At 40.9% G+C, this 20,308-nt stretch overlaps 2 protein-coding genes across 3 annotated transcripts in view; both read left to right on the forward strand.

Moving 5' to 3' along the window:
• Positions 1-20,308, forward strand: part of LOC121002302 (ATP-binding cassette sub-family B member 5-like) — a 1,125,761-nt gene that overhangs the window by 609,496 nt on the left and 495,957 nt on the right. The window lies entirely within an intron of this gene.
• LOC121002303 (ATP-binding cassette sub-family B member 5-like) overlaps positions 1-20,308 on the forward strand; it is a 202,694-nt gene that overhangs the window by 96,236 nt on the left and 86,150 nt on the right. For both annotated transcript variants that reach the window (XM_040433703.1, XM_040433704.1), the window contains one exon: positions 7,312-7,467. In XM_040433703.1, the coding sequence (XP_040289637.1) occupies positions 7,312-7,467 (156 nt within the window). The remainder of the gene's footprint in view (positions 1-7,311; positions 7,468-20,308) is intronic.

Consider the following 20,308-nt stretch of genomic DNA (forward strand, 5'->3'; position numbering starts at 1 on the left):
TCACTTGTGCGTGTAGCTTTCACAGACCGACCACGTCCTCTCCCTGCAACAGGAGCTCCACCAGCACCCCCACGACCTTGGCCACGTCCCTTATTTGACGCTCTCCTCATATTTTTCGAATTTAGGATCTTGCACTAAATGGGTGTTTAATTAATAGTAGAATAAAACGACAGTATGTAAAGGGTGTATCTTACACAGTCTGAACCAAAGTAGGCCTAAATTAAATATTTCTTTGCACAAAATGGATGTATTTCAAATGGCTGTATTTCAAATGCCTGAATCAAACCCCTGTATGTAGAGGGGGTATCACACACGGTCTGAACCAGTGTAGGCCTAAATTAAATATTTCTTTGCACAAAATGGATGTATTTCAAATGGCTGTATTTTAAATGCCTGATTCAAACCCCTGTATGTAGAGGGGGTATCTCACACGGTCTGAACCAGTGTAGGCCTGAAGAAAATATTTATTTGCCCAAAATGGCTGTATTTCAAATCCCTGAATCAAACCTCTGTATGTAGAGGGGGTATCTCACACGGTCTGAACCAGTGTAGGCCGGAATTAAATATTTCTTTGCCCAAAATGGCTATATTTCAAATGGCTATATTTTAAATGCCTTATTCAAACCCCTGTATGTAGAGGGGGTATCTCACACGGTCTGAACCAGTGTAGGCCTGAAGAAAATATTTCTTTGCACAAAATGGCTTTATTTCAAATGGCTGTATTTCAAATCCCTGAATCAAACCCCTGTATGTAGAGGGTGTATCTCACACGGTCTGAACCAGTGTAGGCCTGAAGTAAATGTTTCTTTGCACAAAATGGCTGTATTTTAAATGGCTGTATTTTCAAATCCCTGAATCAAACCCCTGTATGTAAAAGGGGGTATCTCACACGGTCTGAACCAGTGTAGGCCTGAAGTAAATATTTCTTTGCCCAAAATGGCTGTATTTCAAATGGCTGTATTTCAAATGCCTGAATTAAACCCCTGTATGTAGAGGGGGTACATCACACTGTCTGAACCAGTGTAGGCCTAAATTAAATATTTCTTTGCACAAAATGGCTGTATTTCAAATGGCTGTATTTCAAATGCCTGAATCAAACCCCTGTATGTAGAGGGGGTACATCACACGGTCTGAACCAGTGTAGGCCTAAATTAAATATTTCTTTGCACAAAATGGATGTATTTCAAATGGCTGTATTTCAAATGCCTGAATCAAACCCCTGTATGTAGAGGGGGTATCACACACGGTCTGAACCAGTGTAGGCCTGAAGTAAATATTTCTTTGCCCAAAATGGCTGTATTTCAAATGGCTGTATTTCAAATCCCTGAATCAAACCCCTGTATGTAAAAGGAGGTATCTCACACGGTCTGAACCAGTGTAGGCCTGAATTAAATATTTCTTTGCCCAAAATGGCTATATTTCAAATGGCTATATTTTAAATGCCTGATTCAAACCCCTGTATGTAGAGGGGGTATCTCACACGGTCTGAACCAGTGTAGGCCTGAAGAAAATATTTCTTTGCACAAAATGGCTGTATTTCAAATGGCTGTATTTCAAATTCCTGAATCAAACCCCTGTATGTAGAGGGTGTATCTCACACGGTCTGAACCAGTGTAGGCCTGAAGTAAATATTTCTTTGCACAAAATGGCTGTATTTTAAATGGCTGTATTTTCAAATCCCTGAATCAAACCCCTGTATGTAAAAGGGGGTATCTCACACGGTCTGAACCAGTGTAGGCCTGAAGTAAATATTTCTTTGCCCAAAATGGCTGTATTTCAAATGCCTGTATTTCAAATGCCTGAATTAAACCCCTGTATGTAGAGGGGGTACATCACACGGTCTGAACCAGTATAGGCCTAAATTAAATATTTCTTTGCACAAAATGGCTGTATTTCAAATGCCTGAATCAAACCCCTGTATGTAGAGGGAGTATCTCACACGGTCTGAACCAGTGTATGCCTAAATTAAATATTTATTTGCACAAAATGGATGTATTTCAAATGGCTGTATTTCAAATCCATAAATCAAACCCCTGTATATAGAGGGGGTATCTCACACGGTCTAATCCAGTGTAGGCCTGAATTAAATATTTCTTTGCCCAAAATGGCTGTAATTCAAATGGCTGTATTTCAAATCCCTGATTAAAACCCCTGTATGTAGAGGGTGTATCTCACAGGGCATGAACCAGTGTAGGCCTTAAGTAAATATTTATTTTACTAAAATGGCTGTATTTAAAATGGCTGTATTTCAAATTTCTGAATCAAACCCCTGTATGTAGAGGGGGTATCTCACACAGTCTGAACCAGTGTAGGCCTGAAGTAAATATTTCTTTGCCCAAAATGGTTGTATTTCAAATGGCTGTATTTCAAATCCCTGAATCAAACCCCTGTATGTAGAGGGGGTATCTCACACGGTCTGAACCAGAGTAGGCCTGAAGTAAATATTTCTTTGCCCAAAATGGCTGTATTTCAAATGGCTGTATTTCAAATGCCTGAATCAAACCCCTGTATGTAGAGGGAGTATCTCACACGGTCTGAACCAGTGTATGCCTAAATTAAATATTTATTTGCACAAAATGGATGTATTTCAAATGGCTGTATTTCAAATCCATAAATCAAACCCTTGTATATAGAGGGGGTATCTCACACGGTCTAAACCAGTGTAGGCCTGAATTAAATATTTCTTTGCCCAAAATGGCTGTATTTCCAATGGCTGTATTTCAAATCCCTGATTAAAACCCCTGTATGTAGAGGGTGTATCTCACAGGGCATGAACCAGTGTAGGCCTTAAGTAAATATTTATTTGCCTAAAATGGCTGTATTTCAAATGGCTGTATTTCAAATTTCTGAATCAAACCCCTGTATGTAGAGGGGGTATCTCACACAGTCTGAACCAGTGTAGGACTAAAGTAAATATTTCTTTGCCCAAAATGGTTGTATTTCAAATGGCTGTATTTCAAATCCCTGAATCATACCCCTGTATGTAGAGGGGGTATCTCACACGGTCTGAACCAGAGTAGGCCTGAAGTAAATATTTCTTTGCCCAAAATGGCTGTATTTCAAATGGCTGTATTTCAAATGCCTGAATCAAACCCCTGTATATAGAGGGGGAATCTCACACGGTCTGAACCAGTGTAGGCCTGAAGTAAATATTTATTTGCCCAAAATGGCTGTATTTTAAATGGCTGTATTTCAAATCCCTGAATCAAACCCCTGTATGTAGAGGGTGTATCTCACATGGTCTGAACCAGTGTAGGCCTGAAGCAAATATTTCTTTGCCCAAAATGGCTGTTTTTCAAATGGCTGTATTTCAAATCCCTGAATCAAACTCCTGTATGTAGAGGGGGTATCTCACACTGTCTGAACCAGTGTAGGCCTGCAGTAAATATTTCTTTGCTCAAAATGGCTGTATTTCAAATGGCTGTATTTCAAATCCCAGAATCAAACTTCTGTATGTAGAGGGGTATCTCACACGGTCTGAACCAGTGTAGGCCTGAAGTAAATATTTATTTGCCCAAAATGGCTGTATTTCAAATGGCTATATTTCAAATCCCTGAATCAAGCCCCTGTATGTAGAGGGGATGTCTCACACGGTCTGAACCAGTGTAGGCCTGAATTAAATATTTCTTTGCCCAAAATGGCTGTATTTAAAATGGCTGTATTTCAAATGCCTGAATCAAACCCCTGTATGTAGAGGGTGTATCTCACAGGGCCTTAACCAGTGTAGGGCTGAATTCAATATTGGTGCACCAAATGGCGGTATTTCAAATCTCTGAATCAATCCCAAATGAATTAAGGGTGTATCTCACAATGACATCTGCATTAAAGGCTGTCAACTATTTTTTTTTGGCCCAAACGAGTGTTTGTTTAACAACTGAATTTGACAGCAGTATATAAGCCTGTAATTTCACACGTGCTGATGCTGCAAGGCCTGAGAATAGTATTTTTTGTCAAAAAAGTGTGTTTTTAAAACCACAGAAAATGATGGGTGTATTTCTAGCTTAAATTGCACACTGACTAACCGAGATATTGTAGATTGCAAAAAAAGTGTTTTTTTTGGTAACAGAATATGAAAGCTGTATATATTAAACTTGAATTTAACACTTGCAGATCATGAAAATACTGGGTTTTTTTTAAAAGTGTGTTTTTTAAGCCCCAGAAAATGATGGGTGTATTTCTAGCTTAAATTGCACACTGACTAATCCAGATGTTGTAGATTGCCAAAAAAGTCTTTTTTTGGTAACAGAATATGAAAGCTGTATATATTAAACTTGAATTTAACACTTGCAGATCATGAAAATACTGATTGTTTGTTTTTAAAGTGTGTTTTTTAAGCCCCAGAAAATGATGGGTGTATTTCTAGCTTAAATTGCACACTGACTAATCCAGATGTTGTAGATTGCCAAAAAAGCCATTTTTTGGTAACAGAATATGAAAGCTGTATATATTAAACTTGAATTTAACACTTGCAGTTCAGGAAAATACAGTTTTTTGGCCAAAAAAAGTGTTTTTAAAACCCCAGAAAATGATGGGTGTATTTCTACCTTAAATTGCACACTGACTAATCCAGATGTTGTAGTTTGCCCAAAAAATGGTGATTTGCAATGTCCCAAAAGCTCAGATGCAGTGCTGGTGCACTGAGCTTGCATAAAATGGCCGCCGCCACCCACCTCACTAACAGAATTATAAAAGTTATTCTTTTTTTGGTCAATAACCTCAGGGCAGGGTAAAACGATCATGCCCTGCACCCACACAACTATTTCTCTGTAGATCGCTGAGTTAGATTCTCTCCTATTCCCTCCCTGAAATCACAAGTCCAGCTGCAACCTCTCCCTACACTTGTAACAGCAGAGTGACGTGCAGCGCTACGTGACTCTAGCTTATATAGGGCCTGGGTCACATGCTGCTCTGGCCAATCACAGCCATGCCATTAGTAGGCATGGCTGTGATGGGTTCTAAGGTCAGACAGTTAACCGCTTGTTGATTGGCTGCTCTGCAGCCTTTCAAAAAGCACCAAGAAAGCGCCGAACACCGAACCCAAACTTTTACGGAAATGTTCGGGTCCGGAGTCCAAAAATCCTAAAGTTCGGTATGAACCCGAACTTTACAGTTCGGGTTTGCTCAACCCTAGTCTTGAACAACATTGAAAGTCAATGGGGGATGGATCTGTTTTCTATTATGCCATATTGTGTCAGTGAAAACGGATCCATCTCCATTGACTTACATTGTGTGTCAGGATGGATCCGTTTGGCTCAGTTTCGTCAGATGGACACAAAAACGCTGCAAGCACCGTTTTGGTGTCAGCATCCAAAGCGGAATGGAGCCGGAACGGAGCCAAAGTGATGCATTCTGAGCGGATCCTTATCCATTCAGAATGCATTAGGGCAAAACTGATCCGTTTTGGACCGCTTGTGAGAGGCCTGAACAGATCTCACAAACGAAAACCAAATCACCAGTGTGAAAGTAACCAAACTCTTTTCCTCCTCACCGTCCTACTAAACTGTTCACCCATTCTGCAAAATGGAATTGTCTGTTAAATCCATCTTGCTCTCCCAGGACTGATTGTGAGTTCACTAAGGGAACAGATTACATGCTACTCAAAGAAGTCTCTAGAACAGGGAAGAGGAGGGAGAGGAGGAATGAGCTTCAAAGTAACACACAGACTTGCTGCCTATAGAAGTCTATGGAAAAGACATAGGGAGGAAAAAGAAGAGCTGTGTGAGAGAAGCAGAGAAACATACAGAAAAGCTGCTGCATCTAATACTGAGTTTCCATCTCACCCCTAGTGCTTTTATCACTTCAATACTTTTCAATTCTTCTCTATAATATCCTAGAAAGATTAGGCGACGAGTTCTCATGTTTTTTTCCCTCTGCAGTCTAAGGGAAACATCTGAACAACTAGTTTCCCCCCACCAGTGTGGGTGACAACGGATAAATACAGTCTGAAGGGGGAAAATTCACAGATATACATCATAGATTGGCCAGATATAGTGTTATTCATCATTTACACACAACACTTTAACCTGAAAAGTTGATATTCTTTAACTTTTTTAGCTTCCCACAGGAAGGAACAAGTACTGTGCCTCAATGTTATAACATTTTCTCAGAAGCCACTATGTACAAATGATTAGTTGTGGTGACTTCCCCTTTTAATTGCCTCTCCCTCCCACCTAGGTCCATCGTGCCCTGAAACTACTGCAGCCTTTTACCAGGTGGATCACTTTTTTCCCTCATAGTGGGTTAAAAGAGTTTATATTTATATTGATGACCTATTCTCAGGATCAGTCATCCATACCTGACCGGTGGGGTTCCGACACCTGCACCCAGGTCGATCAGCTGTTTGAAGAGGTTGCAGTACTCTGGGGAGCGCTGCGGCCTCCTCATAGCATACCAAGTATAGAAAACTCTATTGGATAGCGACTGTGCTTAGTATTGAAGCTCAGGCCTCCGGTTAAATGAGCTGCACTCAATAGAAAAATGGTGCCTGAGGTCACAAATCACAATCATCACACCGCAAAGACCAAGGGCCACATGGGGAGCCACCACCTATATGCACGACTGTAAAAAATTAAATAGTTAATACAGGCATGTAACACATTATAACATTACAAACTATCATTTACACAGCAAACACCCAGAGGCAAAGTCCGTGATTGGCGATAATACCATCATGAACTTTTAACCCCCCAGATATCATGGTCAATTGCATATGAGAGGTCTTTTCCAGGAGCCGTTCAATCAAGGGAGCTGTTCGGTTGCTGTGGAAGCCTTGGATGCTCTGAAGGATCCAAGGTCTACCACAACAATGCACCTGTGACAGGGCTCCAAAAGATAAATCATTGCAGTCTATGGGAGAAGTGATTAGATTATCACATGTTCAAGTTCCTTAGGGGGACTTTAAAAAAGTGTCAATAAAAGTTTAAAAAGGGTTTTCAAAATATAAAAAAAATCAAATATAACAAAACATAAAACATATCAGATACAACCATTCAAATTACCCCCTTTCCTCCTTAATTGTATTTATCATGTACAGCGAACGTTGTAACAGAAAAAAAGTGCTGCTTCACCTCCCCAAAAAAAAAATTTTTTATAAAAAAGTGAAAAAAGTCATACACATCCCAAAATAGTTTCAGTTAAACTAAAGATCACACTGCAAAAAAAAATGATACAAGAGTTAACACTTATTATCGGTTGACCGTACAGAGCTCTCATCACATATCAGATGGAAAAAGAACTAGAAAATTGTAAACACCTCTAAAGTAATTTTCAGGATCTGTCATTGTCTTAACACTGCATACTAATGTCTTACAGTTTATACAAGGAACAGAAGATAATAATGAGAAAAAAGAAACAGCAAATGGAATACCCAATAAACCATTGTCAATAAAATATCCTAACTCCCCACTGAAGAAAAACATAAAAGAGGAGAAGAAAGATGAAGAAAATGAAGCTGAGAATGAGGAAGAGGTAAATTATCTTAATTACCTTAAATATCCATTATACTGTTTTTATGAAGATAAAATCTACAAACAACTTTGAATCAGTACAAGACAAGTAAATCAATGCAGTTGCTTAATGTTTTTGCTACTTTATTATGGTACTGTATATACGGTATGTAAACTGTTAGTACAGTACTAACCCAAATTATGACTATAGACCAACAAGAAACTACCCAATTACCTGTTGGAGATACAACAACTTACAGCTTAGTCTATTGCTGGATTGACTGCAGTTCACAGTTATGCCACTAGATGTCGCTGTTACTAATGCTCACTTGTATATATTGCTATACTTCTCCCTGACAAGCATCCCCGTCACTATGGGAACGCCTGTGGGTTAGAATATACTATTGGATCTGAGTTTTCCCTGCGATTGTGAAAACTTAGATCCAATGGTATATTCTAACCCACAGGAATTCCCATGGTGACGGGGACGCTTGTCGGGGATGAGTATGCCGAACAACTGTACAGGTTTAAAAAAAAAAAGGCGAATATTCAAAATATAAAATACACATATAGACTGCAATTTAGCTAATCTAGTGCTATAAACTTTTTTTCATAATCGTAATTTATTTTCTCTTATGAACTTCAGATTTGAAGAAAAATTACAACTTAAAAAAAAGTTATAGCATTATATTAGCTAAATTGCAGTCTATATGTGTATTTTACAAATATTCGCTATATTGCTATATATTCGTTTTTTAGAATATTTGTCATATTCTAAAACAAGGATATATAGCAATATAGCGAATATTCGCTAAATACAAATATAGAGCAATTTAGCTAATATAGTGCTATAACCTTTTTTTATAGTCTTATTTTTTTATTCTCTTATGAACTTCAGATTTGGAAAAAAATTTACACTATTAAAAAATAAATATTATAGCACTATATTAGCTTAGCTAAATTGCTCAGATTGTATTTTCTCGAATATTCACTATATTGCTATATATTCTTGTTTTAGAATATGACGAATATTCTTAAAACAAATATATAGCACTATATTTACTATATTGTTATATATTCTTTTTTATTCAACTTCGCATTATGCGATTTTTACATTTTAGATTAATCGCAATCGCGAAAATAATCTTCAATACGAATATTCGCAAATATCAAAACGAATATTCTAGAGAATATTCGCAAAATATCGCAAATTTGAATATGGGACCTGCCGCTCATCACTATCCACAATGTCTGATCTGAATTGACTCTGCTGCACCCAGCAATCATTCTCTGCAACATTACCCTCCTCAATGTACATTTTCAGATATTTCACTTCCTTAGCAAACTCTGCATAATCTCTATTACAAATTGTGTTCTGCATCCCAAGATAATCCACACATTAATACAGATCTAAATTCTCTCATGTGTACTATACCCTGCAGTACGGTACTTTTATATTGGAACTATCATACCTCACTATTATTCAGATTGTTTAGATGTACCCTTCTTCCCTCTTATCTTTTTGCTGTTCCACTCCTTTATAATTTATACATTTTTGCACTGACAGTCCATGCCCGTTGACATCTCCTTCTTGCACATGGCTGTCTGAGTGCTTGCCCATATCGGCTGCAGCCTGTGCTCACTGGAGCTCCACTACTCCTTCCTGGTGGCCAGGGCCGCCCATTCCTCCCCTTGTTGGCCAAGGATTGCTCTTGTTGGCTCTGCCTCTCACTACCCATAGGGCACATATGCTCTTAAAGGCCAGCACAGACCCAATGGCATTTAAGGCACCTTCCCATGTGTGAGGGTGCCTGAGCATTAGGTTCTAGTTGTCTAGTATCCCACTAAGGTGCGCTACTTGTCTTGTCTGCTTTACTGTACCGACTTCTACCTGACTCCAGATTTGAACCTTCTTACCTGACTTGAGCTCTTCCTGATCTTTGTACTGTCCTTGAGCTGCCTGCCCTGACTCTTGGAGTGACTATAGATTGCACAAACTCTGCCAACCCTGACCTTGGCTTGTCCCTCTCCCTGACTACGGTTTTGCCTGAACCCTTGGTGTTTTGCACTGTTGTCTTCTGATGATCATCCCCACCCCCATAAGTCAGCAGTCTACTGAACAGAGACTACTCCAAGTGGTAGCATCCTGTTGGTTCCCCTGCACCAGAATTCAGATACCTCTATTGGGGTTAAAGGGTGAAAACTTTGGAGGCCAATTAGATAATGCCTTTAGGAGAAGCTTCAAATGAAATCTATTTAGTAACCACAGCACACCGGAACCATATCTGCTTTGTAATACTAATATTGCAAAATATTAACTGCAAGGTGTATGTATGCTGCATTATTAATATTACATTAATAAAAAAAAAATCATGGTAATCAGTAATGCCTAAAATAAATGTCTCTCTGGAAATTCCTGTCTAAAGATTTATCAAATGCAAGTTTGTGATATCTGTCGATAGGTTCTCTTGATTTCTTCTTTTATCCTTTTAATAAAAGACTTAAAGGAGTTGTCCAAGTTATTTTAAAATTTTTCTTATGCCATTAAATGATAAAAAGTAAATAATCTTAGTAAATTCACCTATTTCTCCACCACTGTGCTCAGCTCTAGTCCTCCACTTGGAGCTTGGATAAAAGGCTAAATTTGCTATAAGCAGCCAATCATTGGTCTCATCAACAGATCATATTTATTTTATTTCTATAAAAACCTGCTGTTGAATTGAACCCCTTAGTAACGGCTTGTTCACATCTGCTTTGGAGGCTCTGCTTGGAGCCTCTGTTACAGATTCTGCTAAAAATAACATGCAAAAAAGTCTTGCATGTTTGCCAGGGCCAAAGTACAGGGTGGGCCATTTATATGGATACACCTAAATAAAATGGGAATGGTTGGTGATATTAACTTCCTATTTGTGGCACATTAGTATATGTGAGGGGGGAAACTTTTCAAGATGGGTGGTGACCATGGCGGCCATTTTGAATCCAACTTTTGTTTTTTCAATAGGAAGAGGGTCATGTGACACATCAAACTTATTGGGAATTTCACAAGAAAAACAATGGTGTGTTTGGTTTTAACGCAACTTTATTCTTTCATGAGTTATTTACAAGTTTCTGACCACTTATAAAATGTGTTCAATGTGCTGCCCATTGTGTTAGATTGTCAATGCAACCCTCTTCTCCCACTCTTCACACACTTATAGCAACACCGCAGGAGAAATGCTAGCACAGGCTTCCAGTATCCGTAGTTTAAGGTGCTGCACATCTCGTATCTTCACAGCATAGACAATTGTCTTCAGATGACCCCAAAGATAAAAGTCTAAGGGGGTCAGATCGGGAGACCTTGGGGGCCATTCAACTGGCCCAGGACGACCAATCCACTTTCCAGGAAACTGTTCATCTAGGAATGCTCGGACCTGACACCCATAATGTGGTAGTGCACCATCTTGCTGGAAAAACTCAGGGAACGTGCCAGCTTCAGTGCATAAAGAGGGAAACACATCAACATGTAGCAATTTTGCATATCCAGTGGCCTTGAGGTTTCCATTGATGAAGAATGGCCCCACTATCTTTGTACCCCATATACTACACCATACCATCAATTTTTTTGTTCCAACAGTCTTGGAGGGATCTATCCAATGTGGGTTAGTGTCAGACCAATAGCGGTGGTTTTGTTTGTTAACTTCACCATTCACATAAAAGTTTGCCTCATCACTGAACAAAATCTTCTGCGTAAACTGAGGGTCCTGTTCCAATTTTTGTTTTGCCCATTCTGCAAATTCAGTGCGCCGATCTGGGTCATCCTCGTTGAGATGCTGCAGTAGCTGGAGTTTGTAAGGGTGCCATTTGTGAGTAGCTAATATCCGCCGAAGGGATGTTCGACTAATGCCACTCTCCAGTGACATGCGGCGAGTGCTACGCTATGGGATCTTGCTGAATGAAGCTAGGACAGCCACTGATGTTTCTTCATTAGAGACAGATTTCATGTGTCCACATTTTGGCAAATCCAACACTGAACCAGTTTCACGAAACTTAGCAAGCAGTTTGCTAACTGTAGCATGGGAGATGGGTGGTCTCGTAGGGTGTCTTGCATTGAAATCTGCTGCAATGACCCGGTACTGCGTTCACCAGACATCAACACAATTTCTATCCGCTCCTCACGTGTTAACCTCGGCGACATGTCAATGGCTGTAAACAAAGAGAAACTTGTAAATAACTCATGAAAGAATAAAGTTACGTTAAAACCAAGCACACCATTGTTTTTCTTGTGAAATTCCCAATAGGTTTGATGTGTCACATGACCCTCTTCCTATTGAAAAAACAAAAGTTGGATTCAAAATGGCCGACTTCAAAATGGCCGCCATGGTCACCACCAACTATCTTGAAAAGTTTCCCCCCTTACATATACTAATGTGCCACAAACAGGAAGTTAATATCACCAACCATTCCCATTTTATTAAGGTGTATCCATATAAATGGCCCACCCTGTATTATACAGTCCTAGCAAGAATCTAGGCTATTGCCAGCATATGGGCTAAAATCTAGGGTTAATTAAGCGAGATAACATAGCCACTGCATAGTCATGGTGAGCTAAGCACGATAGGGAAGGGAGCAGTTGGTGTGACAAGGTGCAATGGTGATGTCTTCTTTGCACCAAATAGCTCATTTGCATAAAGGCATAAAGAGGTTGTCCGCTTTTTACTATTGATGACCAATCCTCAGGACAGGTCATCAATATGGGGGGTGGTGGGAATCGGGTCCCCGACGATCTGATATTGATGACCTTCAATAGTAAAAAGCAGACTACCCCTTTAATTTCTCAGCAATGGAGGTACTGATCTACAGGGGAACAACAATGTTTGGAATAGGAGACCGCGATAAAGCTACCCGTTTATTTGCTCTATTACTCAGGTACATGGTGAGAGATGCTCTTTAACAGAGTGTTCACATATGTGAACATACATATAAAAACAACATCAAAAACTCTTTAAAAATGTATTTAACATAAAGATGTGATTGAAATGATAGGTTATCTTTTGGTGGCACATTCCTTTTAATCTTTTGCCACGTGGTATAAATTTAAGAATATCTTAATATGTTTGTGATGCTTATGTTTAAACTGTTTCTTTTCTAGCAACCCCTGGTAACTCCACAGTCATTTCTTTATTATTCCTCTTCTCATATTATTTCAGAATACTGACTTTATCTCAGAATTCTTGTAAAGTGTGCAATGTGGCTGTTGCTCCTTACAGGTTTTTTGGAGAGTAGAAATTTGGCAGGCGGAGACACGTGAATTATTTTACTGCAAACATGAAGCTTCACTGACAATGTACAATATATACACATCTTCATACCACAGGGGGGCATTCTATTTTGTTACCATGTTACATTGCAAGTCCATATACAGTTGTGTTCAAAATTATTCAACCCCCACTGAAATTGAGTGTTTTGGCCAGTTTGACATTGATTTTGATCATTTCAGTCATCTTGTTTACAATTAAATCAAAGAGGCACTTGTAAGTCAGACAAATATAACATAACATTTATAATGAAATAAACACAAATTTATTTTCTGTGCTCACATCATTATCAGTTTTATTCAACCCCCAAGTGACATTCAATCTTAGTACTTAGTACAACATCCTTTTCCAGTTATAATAGCTTTTAAACGTGAAGCATAGCTTGACACAAGTGTCTTGCAGCGATCTACGGGTATCTTTGCCCATTCTTCATGGGCAAAAGCCTCCTGTTCAGTCACATTCTTAGGCTTGCGCGCTGCAACTGCTTTCTTTAAGTCCCACCAGAGGTTCTCAATCAGATTTAAGTCTGGTGACTGCGATGGCCACTTCAAAATGTTCCAGCCTTTAATCTGCAACCATGCTCTAGTGGACTTGGAGGTATGCTTGGGATCATTGTCCTGTTGAAAGGTCCAACGTCTCCCAAGCCTCAGGTTTGTGACGGACTGCATCACATTTTCATCCAATATCTCCTGGTACTGAAGAGAATTCATGGTACCTTGCACACGCCTCAAAGCATGATTGACCCCCCGCCATGCTTCACAGTAGGAAAGGTGTTCTTTTCTTCATAGGCCTTGTTATTCCTCCTCCAAACATAGCGTTGATCCATGGGCCCAAACAGTTCTAATTTTGTTTCATCAGTCCACAGAACACTTTTGTGGTTTGTCCACATGACTTTTGGCATACTGCAGTCAACTCTTCTTATTCTTTGGAGACAGCAAGGGGGTGCGCCTGGGAGTTCTGGCATGGAGGCCATCATTACGCAGTGTGCGCCTTATTGTCTGAGCTGAAACTTCAGTACCCACATCTGACAAATCTTTTTTCAGTTCCTCAGCAGTCACACGGGGACTTTTCTCCACTTTGCGCTTCAGGTAGCGCACAGCAGTCGAAGTCAGCATCTTCTTTCTGCCACGACCAGGTAGCGTTTCAACAGTGCCCTGTGCCTTGAATTTGCGAATGACGCTTCCTATGGTGTCTCTTGGTATGTTTAACATCTTTGCAATCTTCTTATAGCCATTGCCCTTCCTGTGAAGAGAAATCACCTCTTCTCTTGTCTTCCTGGACCATTCTCTTGACTTCACCATGTTTGTAAACACACCAGTAAATGTCTAGAAGGAGCTGAGTATCACAGTCCTTTTAAATCTGCCTAATTGGTGCTTATTATGCTTGATTGCTGCTCCTTGACATCCACAGGTGTTTTCAATACCTGATCGAAAACACTTGAATGAACCTCTGTTCTTAAGAGTGGTAGTCTTTAACCACCTCAGCCCCTATGGCTTAAACACCCTGAAAGACCAGGCCACTTTTTACACTTCTGACCTACACTACTTTCACCGTTTATTGCTCGGTCATGCAACTTACCACCCAAATGAATTTTACCTCCTTTTCTTCTCACTAATAGAGCTTTCATTTGGTGGTATTTCATTGCTGCTGACATTTTTACTTTTTTTGTTATTAATCGAAATTTAACGATTTTTTTGCAAAAAAATGACATTTTTCACTTTCAGTTGTAAAATTTTGCAAAAAAAACGACATCCATATATGAATTTTGCTCTAAATTTATTGTTCTACATGTCTTTGATTAAAAAAAATGTTTGGGTAAAAAAAAATGGTTTGGGTAAAAGTTATAGCGTTTACAAACTATGGTACAAAAATGTGAATTTCCGCTTTTTGAAGCAGCTCTGACTTTCTGAGCACCTGTCATGTTTCCTGAGGTTCTACAATGGCCAGACAGTACAAACACCCCACAAATGACCCCATTTCGGAAAGTAGACACCCTAAGGTATTCGCTGATGGGCATAGTGAGTTCATAGAACTTTTTATTTTTTGTCACAAGTTAGCGGAAAATGATGATTATTATTATTTTTTTTTTCTTACAAAGTCTCATATTCCACTAACTTGTGACAAAAAATAAAAACTTCCATGAACTCACTATGCTCATCAGCGAATACCTTGGGGTGTCTTCTTTCCAAAATGGGGTCACTTGTGTCACACATCTGGTATCTCCGTATTCAGGAGAAGTTGGGGAATGTGTTTTGGGGTGTCATTTTACATATACCCATGCTGGGTGAGAGAAATATCTTGGCAAAAGACAACTTTGTATAAAAAAATGGGAAAAGTTGTCTTTTGCCAAGATATTTCTCTCACCCAGCATGGGTATATGTAAAATGACACCCCAAAACACATTCCCCAACTTCTCCTGAATACGTAGATACCACATGTGTGACACTTTTTTGCAGCCTAGGTGGGCAAAGGGGCCCATATTCCAAAGAGCACCTTTCGGATTTCACCGGTCATTTTTTACACATTTTGATTTCAAACTTCTTACCACACATTTGGGCCCCTAGAATGCCAGGGCAGTAGAACTACCCCACAAGTGACCCCATTTTGGAAAGAAGACACCCCAAGGTATTCGCTGATGGGCATAGTGAGTTCATGGAAGTTTTTATTTTTTGTCACAAGTTAGTAGAATATGAGACTTTTTAAGAAAAAAAAATAAATCATCATTTTCCACTAACTTGTGACAAAAAATAAAAAATTCTAGGAACTCGCCATGCCCCTCACGGAATACCTTGGGGTGTCTTCTTTCCAAAATGGGGTCACTTGTGGGGTAGTTATACTGCCCTGGCATTCTAGGGGCCCAAATGTGTGGTAAGGAGTTTGAAATCAAATTCTGTAAAAAATGGCCAGTGAAATCCGAAAGGTGCTCTTTGGAATGTGGGCCCCTTTGCCCACCTAGGCTGCAAAAAAGTGTCACACATCTGGTATCTCCGTATTCAGGAGAAGTTGGGGAATGTGTTTTGGGGTGTCATTTTACATATACCCATGCTGGGTGAGATAAATATCTTGGTCAAATGCCAACTTTGTATGAAAAATGGGAAAAGTTGTCTTTTGCCAAGATATTTCTCTCACCCAGCATGGGTATATGTAAAATGACACCCCAAAACACATTCCCCAACTTCTCCTGAGTATGGAGATACCAGATGTGTGACACTTTTTTGCAGCCTAGGTGGGCAAAGGGGCCCATATTCCAAAGAGCACTTTTCGGATTTCACCGGTCATTTTTTACACATTTTGATTTCAAACTTCTTACCACACATTTGGGCCCCTAGAATGCCAGGGCAGTATAACTACCCCACAAGTGACCCCATTTTGGAAAGAAGACACCCCAAGGTATTCGCTGATGGGCATAGTGAGTTCATGGAAGTTTTTATTTTTTGTCACAAGTTAGTGGAATATGAGACGTTGTAAGAAAAAAAAAAAATAATAAAATCTACATTTTCCGCTAACTTGTGACAAAAAATATAAAATTCTAGGAACTCGCCATACCCCTCACGGAATACCTTGGGGTGTCTTCTTTCCAAAATGGGGTCACTTGTGGGGTAGTTATACTGCCCTGGCATTTTCCAGGGGCCCTAATGTGTGGTAAGTAGGTAAATGACCTGTGAAATCCTAAAGGTGCTCTTTGGAATGTGGGCCCCTTTGCCCACCTAGGCTGCAAAAAAGTGTCACACGTGTGGTATCGCCGTATTCAGGAGAAGTTGGGGAATGTGTTTTGGGGTGTCATTTTACATATACCCATGCTGGGTGAGAGAAATATCTCGGCAAAAGACAACTTTTCCCATTTTTTTATACAAAGTTGGCATTTGACCAAGATATTTATCTCACCCAGCATGGGTATATGTAAAATGACACCCCAAAACACATTCCCCAACTTCTCCTGAATACGGAGATACCACATGAGGGGTATGGTGAGTTCATGTGAGATTTTATTTTTTGACACAAGTAATTGGAATATGAGACTTTGTAAGAAAAAAATATATAATTTCCGCTAACTTGGGCCAAAAAAATGTCTGAATGGAGCTTTACAGGGAGGTGATCAATGACAGGGGGGGTGATCAATGACAGGGGGGTGATCAGGGAGTCTATATGGGGTGATCACCACAGTCATTGATCACGCCCCTGTAAGGCTCCATTCAGACGTCCGTATGCATTTTGCGGATCCGATCCATCTATCAGTGGATCCGTAAAAATCATGCGGACATCTGAATGGAGCTTTACAGGGGTGTGATCAATGACAGGGGGGTGATCAGGGAGTCTATATGGGGTGATCACCACAGTCATTGATCACGCCCCTGTAAGGCTCCATTCAGACGTCCGTGTGCGTTTTGCGGATCCGATCCATCTATCAGTGGATCCGTAAAAATCATGCGGACGTCTAAATGGAGCTTTACAGGGGGGTGATCAATGACAGGGGGGTGATCAGGGAGTCTATATGGGGTGATCACCACAGTCATTGATCACGCCCCTGTAAGGCTCCATTCAGACGTCCGTATGCGTTTTGCGGGTTCCGATCCATCTATCAGTGGATCCGTAAAAATCATGCGGACGTCTGAATGGAGCTTTACAGGGGTGTGATCAATGACAGGGGGGTAATCAATGACAGGGGGTGATCAGGGAGTCTATATGGGGTGATCACCACAGTCATTGATCACGCCCCTGTAAGGCTCCATTCAGACGTCCGTGTGCGTTTTGCGGATCCGATCCATCTATCAGTGGATCCGTAAAAATCATGCGGACGTCTAAATGGAGCTTTACAGGGGGGTGATCAATGACAGGGGGGTAATCAATGACAGGGGGGTGATCAGGGAGTCTATATGGGGTGATCACCACAGTCATTGATCACGCCCCTGTAAGGCTCCATTCAGACGTCCGTGTGCGTTTTGCGGATCCGATCCATCTATCAGTGGATCCGTAAAAATCATGCGGAAGTTTCAATGGAGCTTTACAGGGGGGTGATCAATGACAGGGGGGTAATCAATGATAGGGGGGTGATCAGGGAGTCTATATGGGGTGATCACCACAGTCATTGATCACGCCCCTGTAAGGCTCCATTTAGACGTCCGTGTGCGTTTTGCGGATCCGATCCATCTATCAGTGGATCCGTAAAAATCATGCGGACGTCTAAATGGAGCTTTACAGGGGGGTGATCAATGACAGGGGGGTAATCAATGACAGGGGGGTGATCAGGGAGTCTATATGGGGTGATCACCACAGTCATTGATCACGCCCCTGTAAGGCTCCATTCAGACGTCCGTGTGCGTTTTGCGGATCCGATCCATCTATCAGTGGATCCGTAAAAATCATGCGGACGTCTAAATGGAGCTTTACAGGGGGGTGATCAATGACAGGGGGGTAATCAATGACAGGGGGGTAATCAGGGAGTCTATATGGGGTGATCAGGGGTGATCAAGAGTGAATAAGGGGTTAATAAGTGACTGGGGGGGGTGTAGTGTAGTGGTGCTTGGTGCAACATATTACTGAGCTACCTGTGTCCTCTGGTGATCGATCCAAACAAAGGGGACCACCAGAGGACCAGGTAGCAGGTATATTAGACGCTGTTATCAAAACAGCGTCTAATATACCTGTTAGGGGTTAAAAAAAATCACATCTCCAGCCTGCCAGCGAACGATCGCCGCTGGCAGGCTGGAGATCCACTCGCTTACCTTCCGATCCTGTGAACGCGCGCGCCTGTTTGCGCGCGTTCACAGGAAATCTTGCGTCTCGCGAGAGGACGCGCCGGCGCGTCCACTCGGAATGAATCAACCACCTCCAGGACGCGTCTGTGCGTACAGCGGTCCGGAGGTGGTTAAGGGGTTGAATAATTGTGTCAATGAAGAAATCACAAAAAAAACATTTAATACTGTATTACAAAAACAATTGATGTCATTTTAGTTGCATTTGGTTCTTTAAAAAGTCCTTGTAAGATTTCATTCTGAACACAATTACAAATGTACACTAAATTCCCTAAAACCCTTTACAGCATTGGGGGTTGAATAATTTTGAACACAACTGTAATTACATCACTCAATGTGAGAGTATACCAGTCTTGATAGTTTCAGTCTCTTAAAGTCACAGTAAACTTAGTAGTTGTGGTTTCTCAGTGAGGGGACATACACAGTTACAAGAATTTAGTTCAGGGGTTCTCTCTCTCCTTTGCTGGCTTGATTCATTTTTTAATCACATTATATACTGCTTGTATCCTGAGCTTATGACCACCCTACAATCCAACAGCGGTGGTCATGCTTGCACACTATACGAAAAAGCGCCAACCTATGTATAGTCCCATGGTCTTGGCCACCAGAGAGGCTGTTGCTTTGTCCTATAGTATGCAAGCACAGCCACTACTGCTGGACTACAAGGTGGTCATAACCCTTGGAAATGAGCAGAAAAATGAATCATGTCAGCAAAGGAGGCAATATGGACATATACAATATGTTACCAAGTGTCTTGTTCCTAGCTGAAGTGAGTCAACCTCTTTAAAAGGGCTTTCTGAGATTTTATTACTGATGACCTATCCTCTGCACACCCACCAGTCAGCTGTTTGAGAAGGCACCGGTGCTATGAGCGCCATTGCCTTCTCCATGCTCACTAAGCACAGTGTCATATATTGTTCAGTGTCTGTGCTTGGTATCATGCTCAGCCCCATTCACTTGCATGGGGCTGAATTGTGTCTAGGCTACATGACCCATGAATGTGTCATCGCTGGCCTTGGAAAATCTGTGAGAAGGCTGTGGTGCTACTGCAAGCTCTGTTGCCTTCTCAAACAGCTGATCGGTGGGGGACCCGAGTGTCAGACCCCCATGATCAGATACTGATGACCTTATGTGAGGATAGATCATCAGTATTAAAATCTCGGAATTCCCAAGAGAGATATCCCTGATCCAGGAGTGATGTTCACGCTTCAAGTGCCATAGACTGGAGTCTCCACTCACTTTGAAACTGCCACATTTGTTCAGGGATTTTGGTTAGCAGATCAATTTGTTTACTCTTCTTCAGGCCTCAGCAACATTATCCATACTTCTTGGCACTCTGGTCATGCTTATTATCATTATCATCACGCTCATTATCTTTAGACTTTAATCATCACAGAATATGTTCTGCAGCCATCTGATATGCAGTACATTGCACCTTCTGCACTCCTTTCATCTGCTTTGGTGGTGCTCCTGCAAAGAGATTCCCCCTTCTCCATTTTGCAGCTGTGTGGGCTGTCTCTTACAAACGTGACCTCTTCACGTCATTACCACTGCAGTGAATGCTGCAACATGCCCCAATCAAGGGACTTCCTTTAGGCCTGGTCTGTGGCATTCTCTAATATTTTCTATGGCCCATCCCTTCTCAGGGAATGTGCACGTTATGGAGATGATCCATCGTGACCACCGTGGGCATGACCTTTGCTGAACCCACCTGCTACATTACTTACCCACCAGTGTTCCCTTCCTTCTACATGGTAAGCCCAGCCACTGGAGTAGGGCTATGGGCAACGCCAACTCTTAAAGGGTCATCGCATGC

Source organism: Bufo bufo, chromosome 5, assembly GCF_905171765.1.
Source record: "Bufo bufo chromosome 5, aBufBuf1.1, whole genome shotgun sequence".
Classification (NCBI taxonomy): Eukaryota; Metazoa; Chordata; class Amphibia; order Anura; family Bufonidae; genus Bufo; species Bufo bufo.